At 42.1% G+C, this 22,551-nt stretch overlaps 1 protein-coding gene across 1 annotated transcript in view; it reads right to left on the reverse strand.

Annotated features, from left to right (window-relative positions):
* LOC120350764 (hemicentin-2-like) overlaps window positions 1-21,078 on the reverse strand; it is an 822,623-nt gene extending 801,545 nt beyond the window's left edge. The window contains exons 1-3 of the mRNA XM_039425529.1: window positions 20,892-21,078; window positions 19,432-19,637; window positions 3,750-4,144 (exon numbers count right to left, since the gene is read on the reverse strand). Coding sequence (XP_039281463.1) covers window positions 3,750-3,825 — 76 coding nt within the window. The 5' untranslated portion in view covers window positions 3,826-4,144; window positions 19,432-19,637; window positions 20,892-21,078. The remainder of the gene's footprint in view (window positions 1-3,749; window positions 4,145-19,431; window positions 19,638-20,891) is intronic.
* Window positions 21,079-22,551: the final 1,473 nt, after the last annotated feature.

Here is a 22,551-nt window from a genome sequence, read left to right on the forward strand (position 1 = left end):
AAACCCTACCCCAGTCGAGGGTTTAAAATCACGCTGTTTTAAGTTCTAGACTTAACGATTTTTGATAAATCCTTGACTCGGAAAGAGGCGAGAATCTAATTCAAGTCCTGGACTTATAGGCCCTTTACTCAGAAAGCGAAATTATAAACTCCAGGGGCTAACGTGATCTCTAAACTCCAGGGTCTTTTTGAGTCCTCGACTACGTTAACGCTCTGACTCGGAAAGCCAATTCTCTGACTCCAGAGCTTAAAGCCTAGAACTTAGCTGAACCCCGAGCTCTGAAACCGGCCCTAAATGGAATTCTTTTAGCTAAAATTCTTTGAACATGCTCCCTCCATTGATGCCGATTAATGTAAATTGAAAACTTAACTCAATTTCGAACGGATATCACTAGTGTTTTTCACTCACTCCCCACAACGTTTCGCCCACATTTCCCCGTGTGATCCCCAACGCACGAAATGTAGAGAAACATGAGACTGTGTGCGACAGTTGAAAATCTGGTGTGGCGCACTCACACAACTTTCCTTGCCGTTATGAAAATTGATCACTGCCGCTAGTGTTCCCGCGCATCTCAAGTCTACCATTCAAATATTTGAGCCAGCTGATGACAGGGCAATAACGCTGGAGACACACATAAGGTCTGCTATCTCTTCATATTGAATGATTTAATACAATCAACAATAATCTGCGATTGAATAATCACATTTTCTTGAATTTAAAGCTTATTTTCAATTTTAGGTGAAAATATTACTGAACATTAATTGTAGAGATTTTCATGCTCAATCTACTCCACTTGATTTTTTTCGTTTCAATTGTATCTGACGCCTGATAATTGGGAATCTATCTGCAGTGATGGGGCGAAGCTCCTGAAATTTTTACAGATATGGGACTTGTGGCAGTTGATAGAGCTTATTGATGACTATTAATTTGATTTATTTATACTAGTCATCTATTAAATGACTAGTATGAATTTGATCAAAATCGTTGGAGCCGTTTCCGAGAAAATCACGAAAAACCCTGTTTTTGACATGTTCGCCATTTTAGCCGCCATCTTGAATTTCATTTGATCGAAATTGTTCGTATCGGATCCTTATAGTGAAAGGACCTTAAGTTCCAAATTTCAAGTCATTCCGTTAATTGGGAGATGAGATATCGTGTACACAGACGCACATACACTCATACACACACACACACACACACACACACACACCACACACACACACACACACACACACACACCACACACACACACACCACACACCACACACACACACACACACACACACACACACACACACAACACACACACACACACACACACACACACACACACACACACACACACACACACACACACACACACACACACACACACACACACACACACACACACACACACACCACACACACACACACACCACACACACACACACACACACACACACACACACACACACACCACACACACACACACACAACACACACACACACACACACCACACACACACACACACACACACACACACAACACACACACACACACACACACACACACACATACAGACCGATACCCAAAAACCAGTGTTTTGGACTCAGGGGACTTTGAAACGTATAGGAATATGGAAATTGGGGTACCATAATTTTTTTCGGAAAGCAATACTTTCCTTACCTATGGTAATACACATAAGCAGATAGCAAGATGATCACAGGTCGAGCAAGAGCAGAACACGAACAGAGCGCAAACTTAGCAAGTTCCAATAGTGATATCCACGTTATAATGACAGTGGATTAAGATGGCCGATTCTCTGCCTTGATTAATTATCTTTCTAGATTGTCAAAAACAGATTTGGCATCGTCGCGGAGAAAGAAAAGGATAGTACTACCTGCTTTGTCGAATGATAGACAAGGATAGCAACACCAAAGTTGATCAAATACTGTCATTATAACGTGGACCTCACTATAGGCGAACTAACCAATACCTGCACATGCGCGGTTAACGTTTTTGTTGGATCAGTAACGATCTTTGTGTCAGCATTTAAAATCATCAAAATTAAATAATATAAAATTATAAAACATTTTCAATAATAGGTACCATCATATAAGAATTTAGAAGAAAGAAGCTGAACTCTGAACCAAGCCCTTCACCTTTCAAAACATTGACAGACATAGGCCTAGTTGCACAAAAGCTGATTGAATTCCAACCGTGATCAAATCCACGAGAACCAATCAGAAAAGGCGTTATTGAAAAGACGGATTCTCTGATTGGTTCTTGAGGAATTAATCTCGGTTAAAGTTCAACCGGCTCTTGTGCGACTGACTCAGAACCTTTTCTGCAATAGAACATCAACATAAATGCAATAAACATTATATATTTATCATAAATCTGTATATATAAAAGCGAAATGGTACTCACTCACTGACTGACTGACTCACTCACTCACTCACTCGCATAACTAAAAATCTACCGGACCAAAAACGTTCAAATTTGGTAGGTATGTTCAGTTGGCCCTTTAGAGGCGCACTAAGAAATCTTTTGGCAATATTTCAACTCTAAGGGTTGTTTTTAAGGGTTTAAAGTTCGTCTTTTAGCATGTATATTCTTCTTCTCCCAATTTCTCAATTATAATTGAAATTTTCATATCATATATTACTATGGAACTATAATCTAGATAGAGTACCTCTTCGAAACAGTTGTTAACTGGCAACTAAATTAATAGTTTTGTCAGGTTGGCATTAAGTTGAGTTGACTTTGTTAGGTTGGCACCAAGTTGAAGATTTGAATGCATTTATCGCGGAAAAATTGATTGGTAGAAAGGACTTTCTAGTCCTAACTCTGCCTAATAAGAGTATTTTCATTTCATTTTCATTTCATTTCATTTCATTCTTAACTGACCGAGGATGATTATAGTCCTATTCTCAATTCTTCAAGATTTCATTACGTCAAGTTTTCAGTTTGTCAAGTTTCAAAATAGACCCTTGCGGAGCATGGGTTACCTACTACAGTGAGGTCCACGTTATAATGGCATTGTTTGATTAGCGATGGTATTGCTATCCTTGTCTATCATTCAACAAAGCGAATAGCGCTATCTCTCTCTCGCTTTGCTCTGTTGCCGGATCGTCGTTTAACAATGGAAATTAAATAATTAATTAACAAAATATTCCTTCATAACATCAGTAATTGATTATTAAATCGTCAAAATTGAATCATATAAAATTATAAAAACATTTTCAATAATAGGTACCAGTATATTAGAATTTAGAAGAAAGAAGCCGAACTCCCAACGAGGCATTTTACCTTTCAAAATATTCACAGACATAACCTCTTTTGCAATATAACAGTAACATAAATGCAAGGAATATAATATTTATTATCAATTATCAATTTATTATATAAGCATAATGTATTATCACGCTAATCAGCTATCCTGATCGAAATATTCTATTTAGTTTTGTCAACCAATCAGCTGGATTGACGTTCCACATTTATGAGCTTAAATTTTAGTGATTGAAGTCAATAATAAGGCAAAGACAAGAGCGCGATCACCTTGCGAACATATTGCGAACCTCTTGCGTAACGCCTCGTGTAACGTTCATGATCGCAGTATGTTGGGAGCGTGTTCGAGGAGCGTATATCTGTACGTACCTTTAAAAAACATGTGCTTGACAGATAACGTAAGATACATAAGACTAAAAGCAGTACATGACACAGAAAACCTAACAAACATCAGAACTAAAACCAGGAAGCTCACCTGAGTCAGCCAGCGACAAATCCTGCGATTTCACTGCGTGTAGCAGGCAGATAACAGCAACCGATAGAAGCAGCATGGTTGTCAGTTGACTCCAGTTGAAACTGGAGTCAGTTGCTGCTGAAGTCAGTTGATATTGGAGTCAGTTTCAGCTGTCAGCTCACTCACACTCGGCCGCTCAGCTCCGTCAAATCACCGCGCAAACACAGAACACTCAACCGGAAAATTGCCACTTCATACCGTCTAAAGCCGGGCGATCTCGCGAACATCGGTTTTCCGTCAGTTTTTTCCGCGGAAAATTCTCTAGCCACCCGTTCCGAGTCTCACTGTGTGATCATTGCTGATCCTCTTCTGTCGATGAGATTGAGTTTTGATCAATCTGTCAATCAATCAATCGCCTGCAACAAAAGAGAAGTGGGTTAGAAGAGTGTTTTCTAGTGGTTGACTGATATTATATTATAGTGAATCAATGGTTGAGATGTGATAATGGTTAGAAACACAGCCACCCCTGGATCAAAGGAGTTTGAAATGTAGAAGAACTACAAGACTTCATTAAATGAAAGACACTTAGTGCCGGTTGCACAACAGCCGGTTAAATTTTAACCGTGATTAATTCCACGAGAACCAATCAGAGAAGCCGTCTTTTCGGAAACGCCTTCTCTGATTGGTTCTCGTGAAATTAATCACGGTTAAAATTTAACCGGCTGTTGTGCAACCGGGCCTTATGTTGTCAAATTCTATACAGTTTTATTTGGTAGGCTACATTTTCAAGTTTTTACAAGACTTAACCTATTTTGGACTATCTCTAACGTTATCTAAATTTTGGAGAGGAATAGCACAAGGTTATCTTATTTCTCCTCTCCCTATCATTCCGATAATCTACTGATTGTATAAATGAATGAAGGATGAAGTTTGTGATAGAACACATTCCGAGTTCATTTAAAATTGTAGTTTTTAATAACTTGTGTTGCTCTCAAATTTTCGTGACATGAAAGATGGTTTTGATTTTTTACACAAATGATTATAGAGTCTAGACTCTGTTAAAATTCCAAAATCAATCATGAATATGAATAAGCAATATAATGACGGCCCGATATAATCATGACGCATTTTTAAGATGAAATGCAGTTTCATTTCCGTTGGGGTTTTTCAATTTCTTCACAAACTGGAGAGTTTTGAAGAGATGTTTAAGTAGGAGTTTTGGAGAGTCTGGTTACGAAAGATTCCAGCATCGACTCTAATTTAACGTGGAACTATAGTCAACATGAACACAAACATTTCGAGTTAGCGCTTATTTACAAAATGGTAATACAATCCGAAAATCAATTAATGGGACAGCTTTATCAGTGTATAAAATGTGAAAATCTGATGCAGATGCATCCGGAGGATTTTCAAGTGAAAAGTAACATTAAGTGAATGAGGGAAGTTGGTTGAATTGATGCTTTCTCATAACAGTTGTTTGATTCGAAACATTCCAAATACATAAGATTTGCGTCAACTATTATCACACTTAGTCACGGAGAGAAATATTACCTGAGAAATATCAATTGGCCGCGGAAATCCCATGCCACTACCTATACTAATGAAACATTGGGAATTTCGCTTACTGAAATAATATTGGTATAACGAAATGGGTGGAAAGCCAATGACGTCATCAATGACGTCAAATGTACTGAGGAAATATTAGTCCACATCGATTAAAGTACTGGTTTGGTATTGAAGAAATTTCAGTCAGATGATAAATTTTTCTCAGAACTAATAAATCCCTTACTGAAATAATATTGGTATAACGAAATGGTGGAAAGCTAATGACGTCACAATGTACTGAGGAAATATTAGTCCACATCGATTAAAGTACTGGTTTGGTATTGAAGAAATTTCAGTCAGATGATAAATTTTTCTCAGAACTAATAAATCCCTTACTGAAATAATATTGGTATAACGAAATGGTGGAAAGCTAATGACGTCACAATGTACTGAGGAAATATTAGTCTACATCGATTAAAGTTCTGGTTTGGTATTAAAGAAATTTCAGTCAAGTTATAATTTTTTTCTTAGAACTAGTTCGCGGACTGAGTTAGACTCGGTCAACTAGTAATGATCCTGCATTATGAATTAAAGAAATGCTGGACCCAAACTGTTTTTTCTCTCGTACTTATTTCTTCTACCAAAACGGAGTAGATGTTGACTGATGTTGGCTGAGTTATTAACTGAACTTTTTCAGCCTCTTGTACCAATGTTTTTTCGCTTGCTTACCGATTTCTCTACGGTTCCTGCACTGATTTTTCTTTTGTACCTTATCAATTCTTTCTATAAATTTCACAATTATAATACAATATATTATCACGAACGTTGAGCTAAGCTTATACGTTTTCGAATACAAAACACTATAGTGAGATAATGGCAGTGGAGAAAGATAGGAGAAGAACGTTACCGATCCTCTATCTTTTCAATGCCTTCTATAGACGGTAGCTGATACAGGTTTATTGATGTAATATTAACTGTTCATACTCATTTAAAATGATCAATTATATTTTTCAATAATTACATAAGTGAGAAAAAATATTTTGTTAATTAATTATTGTTTTTGATTTGATTTTGATTAGATTTTCATCCTGAAAAGAATCTTTAAAGAGTAGGCTATAGGAAATCGTCAAGGACTATTTGTCAAAAATAAAAGCATAGGCCCACATATAAACATATATTATATACATCATATTCCACAATGATACTCAATTTTTAAAAGACGATCTGGCAACAGAGCAAAGCGGGAAAGAGATAGCGCTATCCGATTTGTTGAATGATAGACAAGGATAACAATACCATTGCTAATCAAAACTGCCATTATAACATGGACCTCACTATGGTGTTTCAACAAATTTCTCCACTTTTTTTCAAAATCAGTCACCATTTTATTTCAGGAACGTATTCAAGAGCTATTCCTAGTTTCACAAGTACACAACAATTATTGTTATTGACATGAAATAGAACGAGAATAGAATAGACTGAAATGAAACGCGTTTTGTTGTAGGGCCATGTATGCTCTATACAATAACTGATGCATTGAACAATACAATGGATAGTGCACAGATATTGTTCGAAAAACTGGCAGGAAATAGTGTAGTTTCAACCAACATTGAACAGCTACAGAAAAGTTGGAGTCCACAATTGAAGAAAGAAAAATAAGGATAAGGTGGAGGAGGATGAGGAGGATGAGGAGGAGGAGGAGGAGGAGGAGGAGGAGGAGGAGGATTCATATCCCTTTATTCATGTGTTTCTAATTTCTAATCCATTCCTTTTTGATATTGACTTTACCAGATTAAATGTATGTAGACGTCAGTTTGAATATCAATGTAACTTGTTTATAAATAAAATCCCAACTAAATTCATTATTAATAGAATTACAAAATCCATATTAACTGTTTTTACAAAATCAATGAATTACAAAAATACATATTATACTAGATTGGATTAAGATGAATGTCTATTTCAAATTATCTATCACCGTCATGTAGTGTTTCAATCATGTGTTATAAATCTCAAAAATTATTTTTTCCTCGTTTCTGTCTTTCCCAATTTTTCATTTGCTTGTAATTTAGTTACTTTGTCTTTGGTTATCGTTTGTGAAGATTGAGATGTGACCTAGTTTCCTTAATTTTAATTTTTTAGTGGTTTGAACAAGCTTTTTTTCTATTGAAATGTTTTCTATACGTAGCTGTTTGAACTCACTGCCGGCGCACAAGTTGTTCTTCGCCGGTAGTGCCATTTTGTATTTGAGAATATATCATTTTATTAATTTGTTTATAATTTTTATGGCAAAAGAATGAATTTGAATTTGAAGTCGAATTTGAAAGTGATTATTAACAAGCAGTTCGTAATGGAGAAATTATGTATCACATGATCACCTTCTCATTTAAAAAAATGAATTGGATTCGAATGAGGGTGGAGGATTTTGAAGCGATTGAGTAATATTTGGAGAGTAATTTTGAATTTCAAATAGGATTCTCAATGATTCCTACTGTCAGATTATTCTTGTAAGAGAAATATTTAGATGTTTCCATAATTTTCATCAACTCTGTATAATCAAAAGTTGCGGGTTTCAAAGATTACAATACAACAGTTCTTCTGCAACCCAGGGGTTCACTAGTTGACCGAGCGAAGTGAGGTCTAAGATTCAAGTCGACGGTTTGGCATTTCTCTTAATGTCTAAATGTTCAAATGTTTATATGTTGCGCATTTACGGCGAAACGCGGTAATAGATTTTCATGAAATTTGACAGGTATGTTCCTTTTTAAATTGCGCGTCGACGTATATACAAAGTTTCTTGAAAATTTTGCATTCCAAGGATAATATAAAATGAAAAAGGATCCTCCTTCATACGCCAATATTAAAGTAGAAATCATACTATAGGATTATTCATCATAAATCAGCTGTCAAGTGATTACACAGATGTGTGGAGAAGCCAGTCTATTGCTGTATTTCCATAAGGTCTATAGTTTCAATCAGGTACTTGTGGATGAGAATACTGCGTGAGGTCTACTGTTCACAGAACTACTAGTTATCTATTCATTGAATAGAAAAATTACAATATCGGAATGGTAAGACAGGCGCCAGCCTAAAAATTTTTTCTGTTCCTAAATTTTGTCCAAATTCTGTTCCTAAAACTAGAGAAACTACACTAAGACTACACTAAACTACACTAAGACTACACTAAAACTTCACTAAAAGTACACTAAGACTACTCTACTTGAATGTGTGAACAACATTGTCATCATGCAAGCATGATGACTCAGTCGAGAGCTAACCAAACTTATCAGCTCAGAAAGCTAATAAAAAAACGGAAGGAGCAGGATAGGCAACCCGCTCATCTCACTCTCTATTTTTCTCATTATACCTATATATATACTTTGCACTCAATATACTGATATAGACGTGCAACTATATACATATGTAGTCAAAGATATTTTATTGTAAACCTATATACTTTGCACTTTATATACTGTCTGAGTAGATTTTTGCCCACACCTATTTCTATCAGAGTTCCCAGTGTCGCTCTGGGCCGGCTAAACTCAGTCGGCGACTGGGGAGGGCCGCGGCAGGGGACGGGAGTCTTGGTGGGGCGTCCGTCAACCACCCTCGCTCGGGTTGGGGGTTGAAACAGGGTTTTGAGTGCTTTGGAGGAATGTTTCCCTCTTTTAGGAAAGAGGGGCCGTGCTTTCGCACTGCCAAACAGGGTTGGTCGCGGAAAGAAGGGAACAGGAACCTTGCAGTGTTAGTCGTGAGAAAGGGCCTCGTGTCGTGACTAAGTCTTAGTCCTCGGGCACCGGGTGTCTTCCCGGGGTCCGGGTTGGTTGCGGGGCCCTGGTAAAGGCTTTCCCTGGCCTTCCCAGAGGTCCTCTTGTGATCCCGCACTAGACGAGTGCGCTGCGGCGGCCAGTACTCTAGACTTTCCTAAGTCCTACTGGCCGGGCACTAGCTGTCCTCCCGGGGTCCGGATCGGCCGCGGAGTTGCGGGAAAGGCTTTTCCTGGCCTTCCTAGACGTCCTCTTGCGATCCCGCACTGGACCAGCGCGCTGCGGCGGCCAGCACTCTGGACTTTCCTAAGTCCTACTGGCCGGGCACTAGCTGTCCTCCTGGGGTCCGGATCGTCCGCGGAGTTGCGGGAAAGGCTTTTCCTGGCCTTCCTAGACGTCCTCTTGCGATCCCGCACTGGACCAGCACGCTGCGGCGGCCAGCACTCTGGACTTTCCTAAGTCCTACTGGCCGGGCACTAGCTGTCCTCCTGGGGTCCGGATCGTCCGCGGAGTTGCGGGAAAGGCTTTTCCTGGCCTCCCTAGACGTCCTCTTGCGATCCCGCACTGGACTAGTGCGCTGCGGCGGCCAGTACTCTGGACTTTCCTAAGTCCTACTGGCCGGGCACTAGCTGTCCTCCTGGGGTCCGGATCGTCCGCGGAGTTGCGGGAAAGGCTTTTCCTGGCCTTCCTAGACGTCCTCTTGCGATCCCGCACTGGACCAGCGCGCTGCGGCGGCCAGCACTCTGGACTCTCCTAAGTCCTACTGGCCGGGCACTAGCTGTCCTCCTGGGGTCCGGATCGTCCGCGGAGTTGCGGGAAAGGCTTTTCCTGGCCTTCCTAGACGTCCTCTTGCGATCCCGCACTGGACTACTGCGCTGCGGCGGCCAGCACTCTGGACTTTCCTAAGTCCTACTGGCCGGGCACTAGCTGTCCTCCTGGGGTCCGGATCGTCCGCGGAGTTGCGGGAAAGGTCTTTCCTGACCTTCCTGGATGTCCTATCTCGCCTCGATGCCCCACTGGTGGCCTACCAATGGGGAGTCAGGTTTCGACCAAACCTGACGTGTTGTCGTTGGTCGAAACTGGCAACCCGTCGTCCAAACAGGTTAAGTGTCGTTTAACACTCGCCCAAACGAGTGTAGAGCAGTGGAGTTCACTGTGTGAGAGGCTAATCAACTTTAGCCTCGACACAACTCCCGGTCGCTGAAGAAATCGGAGTTCACTTAGTACTGGTGTACTGTGACGTTGCTAGCTGCTCGCTGCTTCCTTCTCACCTCTCTCGACCGCTCGACTTGGCTCTCCGAACTCGACTGCCTCTTGCTGGCCTTTCTCGAGCCTCCCTCAGTGACCGAGAGGGAGGGGAGAGAGGATGCGCAGCAACGCTGAGCGGTAGGCCAGTGGCTGGCTTGAACGTTGACCTCTCAGATTCTATGATAGATAGCCGAGCGTCGAATAAATGAGCCCTACATTCAATGCCTTTCTCTAGTTACGATATACATCGTGACACACTGTTCCTACTAAGGGAAGGGGGGGGAAAAGAGAGGGTGAGGAGAGGGGGGGGTGAGGATGGAAGGGTAAACGGCAGACAGAAGGTCCCAAATGCCTGAGTACATTCTGCTGCCTCTCCGCCGGTCAACATAGACCGAACATAAGCTGGGCGCCAGTTGGTTCCTCGCCAACCGGTGGTGATGCGTCGGCACCATCCGAAGAAATGAGCAAGCTACCCGGCCAGATCCTAGGCCTAGCTTCAGAGAAGATCTTGAAGATCTGCGCCGTGCTTTCGCACTGCGTTGAGACGCCGTGTTCGCACACTGCAAGAGACCGCCGTGTTTGCACACTGCAAGAGGCCGCCGTGCTTCCGCACTGCGATGGGGGACGCCGTGCTTTCGCACTGCAAGAAACGCCGTGCTTTCGCACTGCAAAGGACCGCCGTGCTTCCGCACTGCAATGGGGGACGCCGTGTTTGCACACTGCAAGAGGCCGCCGTGCTTCCGCACTGCGATGGGGGACGCCGTGCTTTCGCACTGCAAGAAACGCCGTGCTTTCGCACTGCAAAGGACCGCCGTGCTTCCGCACTGCAATGGGGGACGCCGTGTTCGCACACTGCAAGAGGCCGCCGTGCTTCCGCACTGCGATGGGGGACGTCGTGTTTGCACACTGCAAGAGGCCGCCGTGCTTCCGCCGTGCTTCCGCACTGCGAAAATAAGGACGCGGTGCTTGCGCACTGCAAAAGGAACGCCGTGCTTTCGCACTGCCCGGGGCGCCGTGCTTCTGCACTGCCAGGAACGCTATGCTTTCGCATCGCGAAAAGGACGCCGTGCTCCCGCACTGCAGAGTTGCCGTGTTTCCACACTGCCGAGGACGCCGTGCTTCCGCACTGCAGATGAGAGTCGCGGTGCTCTCGCACTGCCAGGAGAGGCGGGTAACACAAAAAAAACGAGGTGAACAACACCTCAGACAGGTTCTGGGAACCCAAATAACATTGCAAGGGAAACGCCGTGCTTCCGCACTGCAATGAGTCGCCGTGCTTGCGCAATGCATGTGCCGGGCTTTCGCCCTGCATGGCCGTGTTTTCACACTGCCTTGCTTCGCCGTGCTTGCGCACTGCATGTGCCGGGCTTTCGCCCTGCATGGCCGTGTTTTCACACTGCCTTGCTTCGCCGTGCTCGCGCACTGCTTGTGCCGGGCTTTCGCCCTGCATGGCCGTGTTTTCACACTGCCTTGCTTCGCCGTGCTCGCGCACTGCTTGTGCCGGGCTTTCGCCCTGCATGGCCGTGTTTTCACACTGCCGAGGACGCCGTGCTTGCGCACTGCATGTGCCGGGCTTTCGCCCTGCATGGCCGTGTTTTCACACTGCCTTGCTTCGCCGTGCTTGCGCACTGCATGTGCCGGGCTTTCGCCCTGCATGGCCGTGTTTTCACACTGCCTTACCTTCCAGCATCAGACAGCTGGAATGAATCCCCAACACGACCAGGAACTTGTCGTGGTCTCAGCAATAGTCAGCTGAGATACAGCTCCAATAATCCCAGGAGCTCGTCGAGGAAGAAGACTCAAGTTGCAGTCCCCATCCTCAAGAAGAAACGTGATACACAACAATGTACCACTCCACAGGAGGCAGAAGTTGATAGAGGCGAAATGGAGTCCAGGAAAATTACCAAGCGTCAGAGTGATGGATACTCTCAGTTAGTTCAGTGTATCAGCAACTTATTGTTCACAATAAAATATGAGAGATGATAATATGATGAGGAATACTGAATTATATGGTTGACATGAAGCCACTAGTTGTGATGTTACACCACATATTTCGATTTTATATCACAATTAAATGTGGTCGAAATAATAATTCATTTTCGATCTGTTATGAGGTTCACAGCCTTCTCATTATATCACAATAATAAAATCGGAACTATAAATTTCAACTCAATATTCCACTTCTCACTGTTCATTTCAATAATGAAATCAATCACATGATTTACTTATGCAAAGTAACCATCCATTGGATATAAATGACAGTGTGTTTATTATAACAGATAACATCTGCTAATTAATTCACAATCAGTGAACATTTATTGCTCAATCTCTCTTTCTCACTTCAAGACTTATTTCACCTCGAAATAAATCTTAATTTACTTTTTCAAAGTAATTATTCACACAAGGCGTGTATAATGACACAACAGTTGTTAATTAATTCACATTCAGTAAATATTGATTTTCCGAAAAATAATCACAACAATCAGCACAAATAGTAATAATTGAATGAATCAATACACCGTCAATAATAACTCATGATGGTAGGCTGAGTAAGAATTAGATTCACCCTCGAGACGTGATCTAATTCCAAACTAACAATAGCACGATCTAACACAGACTGACTCAATAGCAGTAGAATATCTGGAAAAACTAGAATTCACATGAATTCTATTTTATAAATTGTTATTGAAAAGGAGAAGTAATTCTCTACAGACTAGAAGCTTGGCGATAGCAGTTAGCCAGTTGAGATAATGTTTATCTTATCTGTACAGCACAGCTCAAATAACTTTTCCATCCAACATAGAATTAATTCCCATTGAAATAATAATTATTTTATTCCAATTTATCGTAAGTTCTCCGACTTTATTTTCAAGTGAAATATTAGAAAATTTAAATCATAATCTGAAGCTAATAACCACCGATTGTAGTACATCTCGACTCACAATCAAACGCAATTTATTCATTCCACATGAATAATTAATTGCAATGTAATTCACTTTTATCCCACAGTATAATAACGTCTGTTAATTAACTGCATCGTAACACTTTACACGGATTTAAGCAATTACCACCAGCTTCATTAAATGATTTCAATTATTATAACCATTACCTCATGGTTAAAATATTAGTCAGATCATACTGATTTATAATATTTTCTAATATTCTCTATCCACTCATTCCGCCATCAACTATTTATGGCAAATAGAAAACATGCTACTGCAAATTTTGTTTGTTAACCCGTACTTGGTTACAACAATATCGGTAATATACCGATCAAGAAAATTCAGTCTAGTTGGAATCGACTTTGGCTGTTATTAACTAGTCATAGACTGTAGAAAATTTTCTTGATTACCCTTGCTTGGTCACATCATAATGTTGTACATAAATTTCAAACTGAAATTACTGAGATTGCCTTCAGATCAAAAGAAATGCATTAATTTGTCAATAATAATTTTTTCCATTTAATTCAGCCATTGCTTTATGACTGATTATATTAATTAAACTGTAATGGTTGAGTTGCCATTTAGTTTAATAAAACCCTATTTTATAGGAAAAATTAAACGGAATATGCTTTTTCCTTCTCTTCCTTTCAATATACTATTGACAAATTTCTTTCAACAACAATAAATTATGTCAGTCTATTAATATTTTCATTATTTTCGGAATCGTGCTAATGGTATTAATTTTCAAAATTCGGCTGATAAATTCGTGCTAATAATTCTGAATTAATTTTCTTCAATTTCTATACAATTTTGTCTTTGATAACAAAATTTAATTTCCTCATTTTAAATGGGATAATTTATGAATCAAAAATAGCTCTAAAGCTGTGATATGATTGAACTTCTATGATATTCACCCCTTCTCGCCTCTTACCTCCTTATTGGCGGCGCGTGACACCTCTCTGGTATCCCATCCTCCGGATAGGCAGCGACCCTCTATAGACTCGCTCGGCCTCCTGCTGTCCATCCGCTCGAATTCCGTCCACCTTTTCCGCAACTGCTCCATCACCATCCTCTTCCTCATCTTCGGGCAGGTGTGGCTGGAGCTTGGTGCCCTTCTCGTGCACAGTAAACCTCTTACCGGCACTCAACATTTCCTTGACCTCATATGGGCCAGAAAATTCCGGCGCTAACCTCGCGGCAAGCTGATTAGCACCCGAGGACAGGTGACACTCCTTCCTGTAGACTAGCTGTCCAGAGTTCACCTTCCTTGTCCTCCTTTTCCAATTATAATACCGGTTGGCATTATAATTCTTGTTTCTAATATCTGAAACTACTTTGAGTGTAGTTTCCAGCACCGGCAGTCTTCTAGACTGCACTGCTTGACGATTATCTCCAGCTCCTTGCTGAAAATTATCCTCCTTCTTCCGCCTCCGGTACAGCTTTTCCGGACAGCTGAACCTCCAGTGCCCAGCTCGTTTACAGTGCCAGCAAATGAACTTTCCACGGGCTGGAGAATTTTCTGAGAAAGAAATTCCTCTTTTCTAGTCTTCCACACGGCTCCTACGTGTTTCTGGACTTGAGGAAATTTCTTCTTCTCCTGCTTCTTCACAGGAATAATTCCAGGTGGCTTCCTTGGCCTCCCTATGGCAGGCTGGGTTTTAACAGTAGCCAGCCTCGAGTTGACAGCTCCTTTTCCCACTTTTGGAGTGGAAATATCGTCTCCAATGTGCTTTTTGACGAGATGAGGATCCCATTCCACTGACCGGGAATAGGGGTCTATTTTCACCCGGTGCTCACGGAGAAACTCCATACCGAGCAGGATATCTGAAGAAAGCCCATCCATTATTGTGAGTGTTGTTAATAGGGATATTCTGCCGATTTTCAGGTTGATTATAACACCACCTCGCAGACGTGCAGCCGCTCCATTAGCCATAGCAGCGCCGCGCTGCACAGGCTCTCGTTCCACTGCTTCCAAACTATTAAAAGCTTTAGAGCTAATATAGTTGGACTCTGCTCCGGTGTCGAGAAGAGCACTATACTGTCTGTCTCCTATTTCCACCATAGTGAAGAGACGGCTGTCATCCTGGAGCTCCGGCTCTAGCTGGATTTGAAGTCTTGTTTTAACCACAGCTGTTTTATCAGAAGTCTTCTTCTGCTCTCTCTCACAGGAACAATTCAGTCGTGGCTTCCCGCACTTTGAGCAGAGTGAAACCTCCGGACACTCAGATCTCCAGTGTCCCGCCTTCTTGCACTGCCAACACAAGGGTCCTTCTGTAGGCTGTTCACTCCGGCGCTGTGTCGTAGTCGTCTCCTGTCGAGGCTTGGTCTGCTTCCTCACCTCCTCCTGCTTCACAGCTCGTTGTCTCTGTTGAGCACTCTTCTCCTCGAATTTAATTCGTTTATATTGCCTCGCTAAGTGTAGCAAGTTGTCGGTGGTGTACACTTCAGCCTCCCTGATGTAGAGCTTGTAGCGTGGTAAAAGATTTTTGTACAATCTCTGTACCTGGCTACTCTCTGAAAAACCACCTCTTCTCCTCATCAGCGTTAGCAGCTCCTCGACATAGTCGTCTATGAGCTCGCCTTCTCTCTGCCGCCTGTCGAGAATTTCATTCTCAAGATCCTCCTCATAAGTAGGTGGATAGTAACGAGACCGAAAGTCTCTCAGGAAATCGTCCAGTGTCTCCACTGTTCTCTCCTATTCCTCATCCATAAGGAACATTTCCCCGCTAACATTTCAGGTAGCGCTGGAAATAACTGTCTGCTAGACAAGCCATATGCTTGTTGCAGCTCCTCGAGCCGCTCCATAAAACTTGGAGCATCTCCACTCCCATCATATGAGAGCCGCCACCCTCGAACCTTGTCACACACGGCACCCGGGTCCATACAGGATGTAGCAGGCACCGCTGACCTGGTAGGTGACCTCAACACATGCCTAGACATGTTATTATGCCTCTCCGGCATCTCCGGCCTCACCAGCGCAGGCTCTGCCTCCTCGCTAACTGGTGCTGGCCTTCGCGCTCCTCGACGAAGTGCCTCCTCCCCATTATCCAGAACGGGGAGCATCGCAACAATCCGCTGTCGTTGCTCCAGTAGAGCCCTCCTCAGGCTTGTACTTGTGCTATCTGTCAGCACTGAGTCGAGTATTAGATCAATCAAGCCCTGATCGTGCACTCTGTACACCCAGGAGTTGCTGGAGTCTCCATCGAACTCTGGAGACGTCTCCTTGGGTATTTCTTCCAGTCTGGAACATGCAGTGGCCTCCGCGACTGGTGGCCACAAAGCTGCAGCTCCTTCCTCTTCCTGACCTGTGCCAGCTCCGCCACCGATCCTGTTCAGACCGGCGGCCTCCACTATTGTCCTCCGGTGGTTTTCGACAAGAGCTCTCCTGAGCTCTGCCATTGTACCTGTTGTAGGTAGCCCTGCTGATGCTGCTAGATCCACTGCTTCATTCCGGTGGAGTTTGTAAATCCAAGACACTCCTGGATCGCTGCTATCCTCTCGCGCCTCCTGGTCTTCTCTGGCGCGATTACATTTCTCTTCTGCACTCATTGCTGCTTTTCTCCTCCTGCCTTGGGCCCCACGTTGGGCGCCAATCTTCTGAGTAGATTTTTGCCCACACCTATTTCTATCAGAGTTCCCAGTGTCGCTCTGGGCCGGCTAAACTCAGTCGGCGACTGGGGAGGGCCGCGGCAGGGGACGGGAGTCTTGGTGGGGCGTCCGTCAACCACCCTCGCTCGGGTTGGGGGTTGAAACAGGGTTTTGAGTGCTTTGGAGGAATGTTTCCCTCTTTTAGGAAAGAGGGGCCGTGCTTTCGCACTGCCAAACAGGGTTGGTCGCGGAAAGAAGGGAACAGGAACCTTGCAGTGTTAGTCGTGAGAAAGGGCCTCGTGTCGGGACTAAGTCTTAGTCCTCGGGCACCGGGTGTCTTCCCGGGGTCCGGGTTGGTTGCGGGGCCCTGGTAAAGGCTTTCCCTGGCCTTCCCAGAGGTCCTCTTGTGATCCCGCACTAGACGAGTGCGCTGCGGCGGCCAGTACTCTAGACTTTCCTAAGTCCTACTGGCCGGGCACTAGCTGTCCTCCCGGGGTCCGGATCGGCCGCGGAGTTGCGGGAAAGGCTTTTCCTGGCCTTCCTAGACGTCCTCTTGCGATCCCGCACTGGACCAGCGCGCTGCGGCGGCCAGCACTCTGGACTTTCCTAAGTCCTACTGGCCGGGCACTAGCTGTCCTCCTGGGGTCCGGATCGTCCGCGGAGTTGCGGGAAGGCTTTTCCTGGCCTTCCTAGACGTCCTCTTGCGATCCCGCACTGGACCAGCACGCTGCGGCGGCCAGCACTCTGGACTTTCCTAAGTCCTACTGGCCGGGCACTAGCTGTCCTCCTGGGGTCCGGATCGTCCGCGGAGTTGCGGGAAAGGCTTTTCCTGGCCTCCCTAGACGTCCTCTTGCGATCCCGCACTGGACTAGTGCGCTGCGGCGGCCAGTACTCTGGACTTTCCTAAGTCCTACTGGCCGGGCACTAGCTGTCCTCCTGGGGTCCGGATCGTCCGCGGAGTTGCGGGAAAGGCTTTTCCTGGCCTTCCTAGACGTCCTCTTGCGATCCCGCACTGGACCAGCGCGCTGCGGCGGCCAGCACTCTGGACTCTCCTAAGTCCTACTGGCCGGGCACTAGCTGTCCTCCTGGGGTCCGGATCGTCCGCGGAGTTGCGGGAAAGGCTTTTCCTGGCCTTCCTAGACGTCCTCTTGCGATCCCGCACTGGACTACTGCGCTGCGGCGGCCAGCACTCTGGACTTTCCTAAGTCCTACTGGCCGGGCACTAGCTGTCCTCCTGGGGTCCGGATCGTCCGCGGAGTTGCGGGAAAGGTCTTTCCTGACCTTCCTGGATGTCCTATCTCGCCTCGATGCCCCACTGGTGGCCTACCAATGGGGAGTCAGGTTTCGACCAAACCTGACGTGTTGTCGTTGGTCGAAACTGGCAACCCGTCGTCCAAACAGGTTAAGTGTCGTTTAACACTCGCCCAAACGAGTGTAGAGCAGTGGAGTTCACTGTGTGAGAGGCTAATCAACTTTAGCCTCGACACAACTCCCGGTCGCTGAAGAAATCGGAGTTCACTTAGTACTGGTGTACTGTGACGTTGCTAGCTGCTCGCTGCTTCCTTCTCACCTCTCTCGACCGCTCGACTTGGCTCTCCGAACTCGACTGCCTCTTGCTGGCCTTTCTCGAGCCTCCCTCAGTGACCGAGAGGGAGGGGAGAGAGGATGCGCAGCAACGCTGAGCGGTAGGCCAGTGGCTGGCTTGAACGTTGACCTCTCAGATTCTATGATAGATAGCCGAGCGTCGAATAAATGAGCCCTACATTCAATGCCTTTCTCTAGTTACGATATACATCGTGACAACTGATATAGATTTGGTATAATCTATAGATATGGAGACAGAGATATTTTTTAGTGTACCTATATACTTTGCACTTGATCTACTAATATGGATGTACAACAATGTAGCTATAGATATAGAGCCAGAGATATGTTTTATAATACCTATATACTTTTCACTTTATATACTGATATAGAGATATGCTACAATTTACCTATATATATGGAGTCAGATATATGTTTCAGTAAGCCTAGATACTCCGCACTTTATATAGGCTACTGATATGGATGTAGCTATATAGATATAGAGCCAAAGATATTAGCGATTTGAAGATGAAAGTTGCTATGGTGGAGCTAGAATGATATAAGCTGCAGGTTGCTTTTATATTGTGTCTCTCTTGAGTCACTCTAGAACTCGTCTAGTTTGGTTTTAAGAGCTTGAGAGAGATGCTGATAGCAAAGAGCCCGTCCAATGCATTCATTAATTCGAATAAATTAATAAATTATTCTATTTTATTTATTTTATTGAATTTTGGACTTTTAATGCTACCTAAATTTGGGAGAGAAATAGTACAAGGTATTCTTAGTTTTTCTCTCCCAATCTGTGCTCCATTGTGAAAAGAATGAATAAAGAAGAATAAAGAATAATGGGAAACAACATTATTTTATTATTGCTTGATAGTTCAAGACTTTAAATAGAAAAAATTATATTGCTAGAATTTTTACAATAGTGTGATCATGGACGATATTTTCTAGGAAACCTTTGGAAATATGGTGTGCAGGAGCACACTTTTTAAATATTTGAGTTATTAAAAAAATAATTAGAGAACTGACCTTTAGTTTTGCCTCCAGAGAAGAAAAGTCCAAGTCCGACAAACTATTGATTTCTCCCAAAATACACCTATTCCACTCCAAAAAATCTACCACTTCATCAATGTCGTCTCATGAGGTTTGAGTCTCATTCTACCAACAATTTCCGTGAGGACTACGCTATCCGCATAAACTTACTCACTCAAGAGTCTATGCAAATTTCTTAATCACTTTGATTTGATTATTATTGGAAGTAATTAGTGGAGTATAAATACGTCGATTATCAAAAAAATTATTAGTTATTGATGGATCTTTGCCACAATTCAATCAATAAAATATTGAATCATCTAGAACCAATCGTATTATACGACAGTTTGTCCCAATAAGAATCAACTGTGCGTTTATCATTTACACAAAAATTTTAGTGTGAGACTGGTATGATAATTTCTTACATCTGAAATAATTATTATAGAGTTTCCAGAGTTCGTTTTCTTGTATATTATTTCTATTATATGAGTCTTATTATAATAATGATCCTCATATTGTAAAACTAGAGACAATTACAAGTGAGCATTAAGTTGAAAACATTTTCAATACATCCGAATGTATTCTCTTGTGAATTTTAATATTTTACAAGACAGAACAGTTTGAGAATAATTCTATACTACAATGAGAAATTCAACTTTGACTAAATATTGCATATTTGAACATCATAGAATAATGACAAATTTCTCACTAAAGTGAGAGCAGTTCAGTTATGATGGATTTTTGATGAACGCACGATTTCTTTATATATATATATATATCAATGATTGATTGCTATTGATGGGTGTGTAGTGGTTCTTTAATAGATATCAAAACTGTATGTTATCGGAGGATTTTTTTGAAGCATATCAAGGATTTCACTTCTGGGGATTTCTTAGTTTATTTCCACGAATAAAGGAATAGATTCCCAAAGATAAATCAAGTGATTCTAGAGATCTCTCAGTTTTTCTCCAGGAATAAATTTTATTTTTACAAATTGATTGATATATTTACACAGATCAATCAAATAATTTTATGGATATTTTATGGATAATTTTAGGAATAGATTCTCAAAGATAAATCAAGTGATTTTAGAGATCTCTTAGTTTTTTTCCACGAATAAATTTTATTTTTAGAAAATTGTTTGATATATTTACACAGATCAATCGAATAATTTGATGTATATACCTGTTTATCTACACTAATAAATTATTTTTCAGAAATCAACCAAGTATTTTTGGGGAATTGAAGGATCTCCAAACTTACGAATAAATGAAGTTTTACTAGTATTTTCGTGGAGTTCCCAGTTTTCTTATGAATTAATAAATAAATTTTCACGAATTAATCTAATTATTAGTCTTCACAAATTAATCGAGTATTTTCGGGAGATAAATTGGAGGTATCCAATCAGTTAATCTTCTCGAATGAATGAATTTTCACTAGTATTTTCGTGGAGTTACCAGTTTTTTTCACGGATGAATAAAATTAAAATTTTCACGTATCAATCGAGTAGTCTGGATAATTTCCCAGATAAATTTCACAATTTCCCGAGGGTTTATCTCGAATCTAGCGTTACCGGCGGATCACGTAATGTCACGAAATAACGTGGACCACGATACGCGCTCACGGCAAGTTACACTCACGAACTTCAGGTCCGGACTGCCGATGGCAACCCGTTCCTAGGGCGACGCTCGTCGAGGGGAGCCGAGTTTAGCCGAACATTCCCGAGCACAGCCGAGTCCGTGGCCCGGTTACAAGCTGTTGTAGTGAGAGGACCATGTTACTAGTAGTTCTGTGAACAGTAGACCTCACGCAGTATTCTCATCCACAAGTAGCGGATTGAAACTATAGACCTTATGGGAATACAGCAATAGACTGGCTTCTCCACACATCTGTGTAATCACTTGTCAGCTGATTTATGATGAATATTCTATAGTCTGATTTTTACTCTAATATTGGCGTATGAAGGAAGCTCCTTTTTCCTTTTATATTATCCTTGAAATGCAAAATTTCCAAAAACCTTGTATATACGTCGACGCGCAATTAAAAAAGGAACATACCTGTCAAATTTCATGGAAATCTATCACCGCGTTTAGCCGTAAATGCGCAACATAATTACATTTAAACATTAAGAGAAATGCCAAACCGTCGACTTGAATCTTAGACCTCACTTCGATCGGTCAATTATGGCAGTGAAGACGGATAGGAGGGAGTGCGTTGCCGATTCTCTGCCTTGTCACTACCCTCAATGAAGAGTAGGTGATACCGGTATATCTGATGTAATATCAACTGATCATCCTTGTTTGAACTAATCAATTGATTTTTATTCGTCGAGGAAATATGATTTTCAACAAACAAACAATAAATCTCCATGATTGAGATTAATTATATTTCTTCATTGTTAAAAACTATCTGGCAACGATGCGAAGGTGAAGAAGGATAGCACTATCTGCTTTTTCGAATGATGGACAAGGATAGCATCACAAAATTTATGTTCATGAAATACTGACATTATATATACTGTTCATCAGACAATCTAAGGTTGATATTTTATGTTCAAAGATTGGAAGAAAGGAGATCTGTCAGTTCCCTTTAGGATATAATATCCTAAACAATCAATTATTCATGCCAGAATTTATAAGTATGTTGCAACTTCATATCCCGTTTAATAGACCAAGACCAAATATTCTGTTTCACATGCCATTTATCAGAACGACTCATCATTGCAATTCTTACATATACAGAACTTTACGTTTGTACAATAGAATAAGCCACTGCATTGATCCGTTTGCTGACCGTTTCCAAACCTTTAAGAAATCCTATGAACTAGCATATCGCTCTATAGTTGACTCATGATTGATAAATAATTATACTAAACTCCCTCATTATTTTTTCTCTCTTCTAAAGCCCTATTTTTCCTCTATTCTCTATTTTATTCTTTATTTTATTTTTCTTATTATTTTTATTTCATTCTTCTTCATTTTCTATTATCATTGGTTTATTTTATTTTTTCATTTCGCCTCTTCTTATCTTATTAGTATTCAAAAATTGTGTTTACAATTTTATTTTATTTTTCATTCTTATTTTGCATCAAATATTATGTATCTAAACTAGTTGATG

The sequence above is a fragment of the Nilaparvata lugens genome, chromosome 4 (assembly GCF_014356525.2).
Source record: "Nilaparvata lugens isolate BPH chromosome 4, ASM1435652v1, whole genome shotgun sequence".
Classification (NCBI taxonomy): Eukaryota; Metazoa; Arthropoda; class Insecta; order Hemiptera; family Delphacidae; genus Nilaparvata; species Nilaparvata lugens.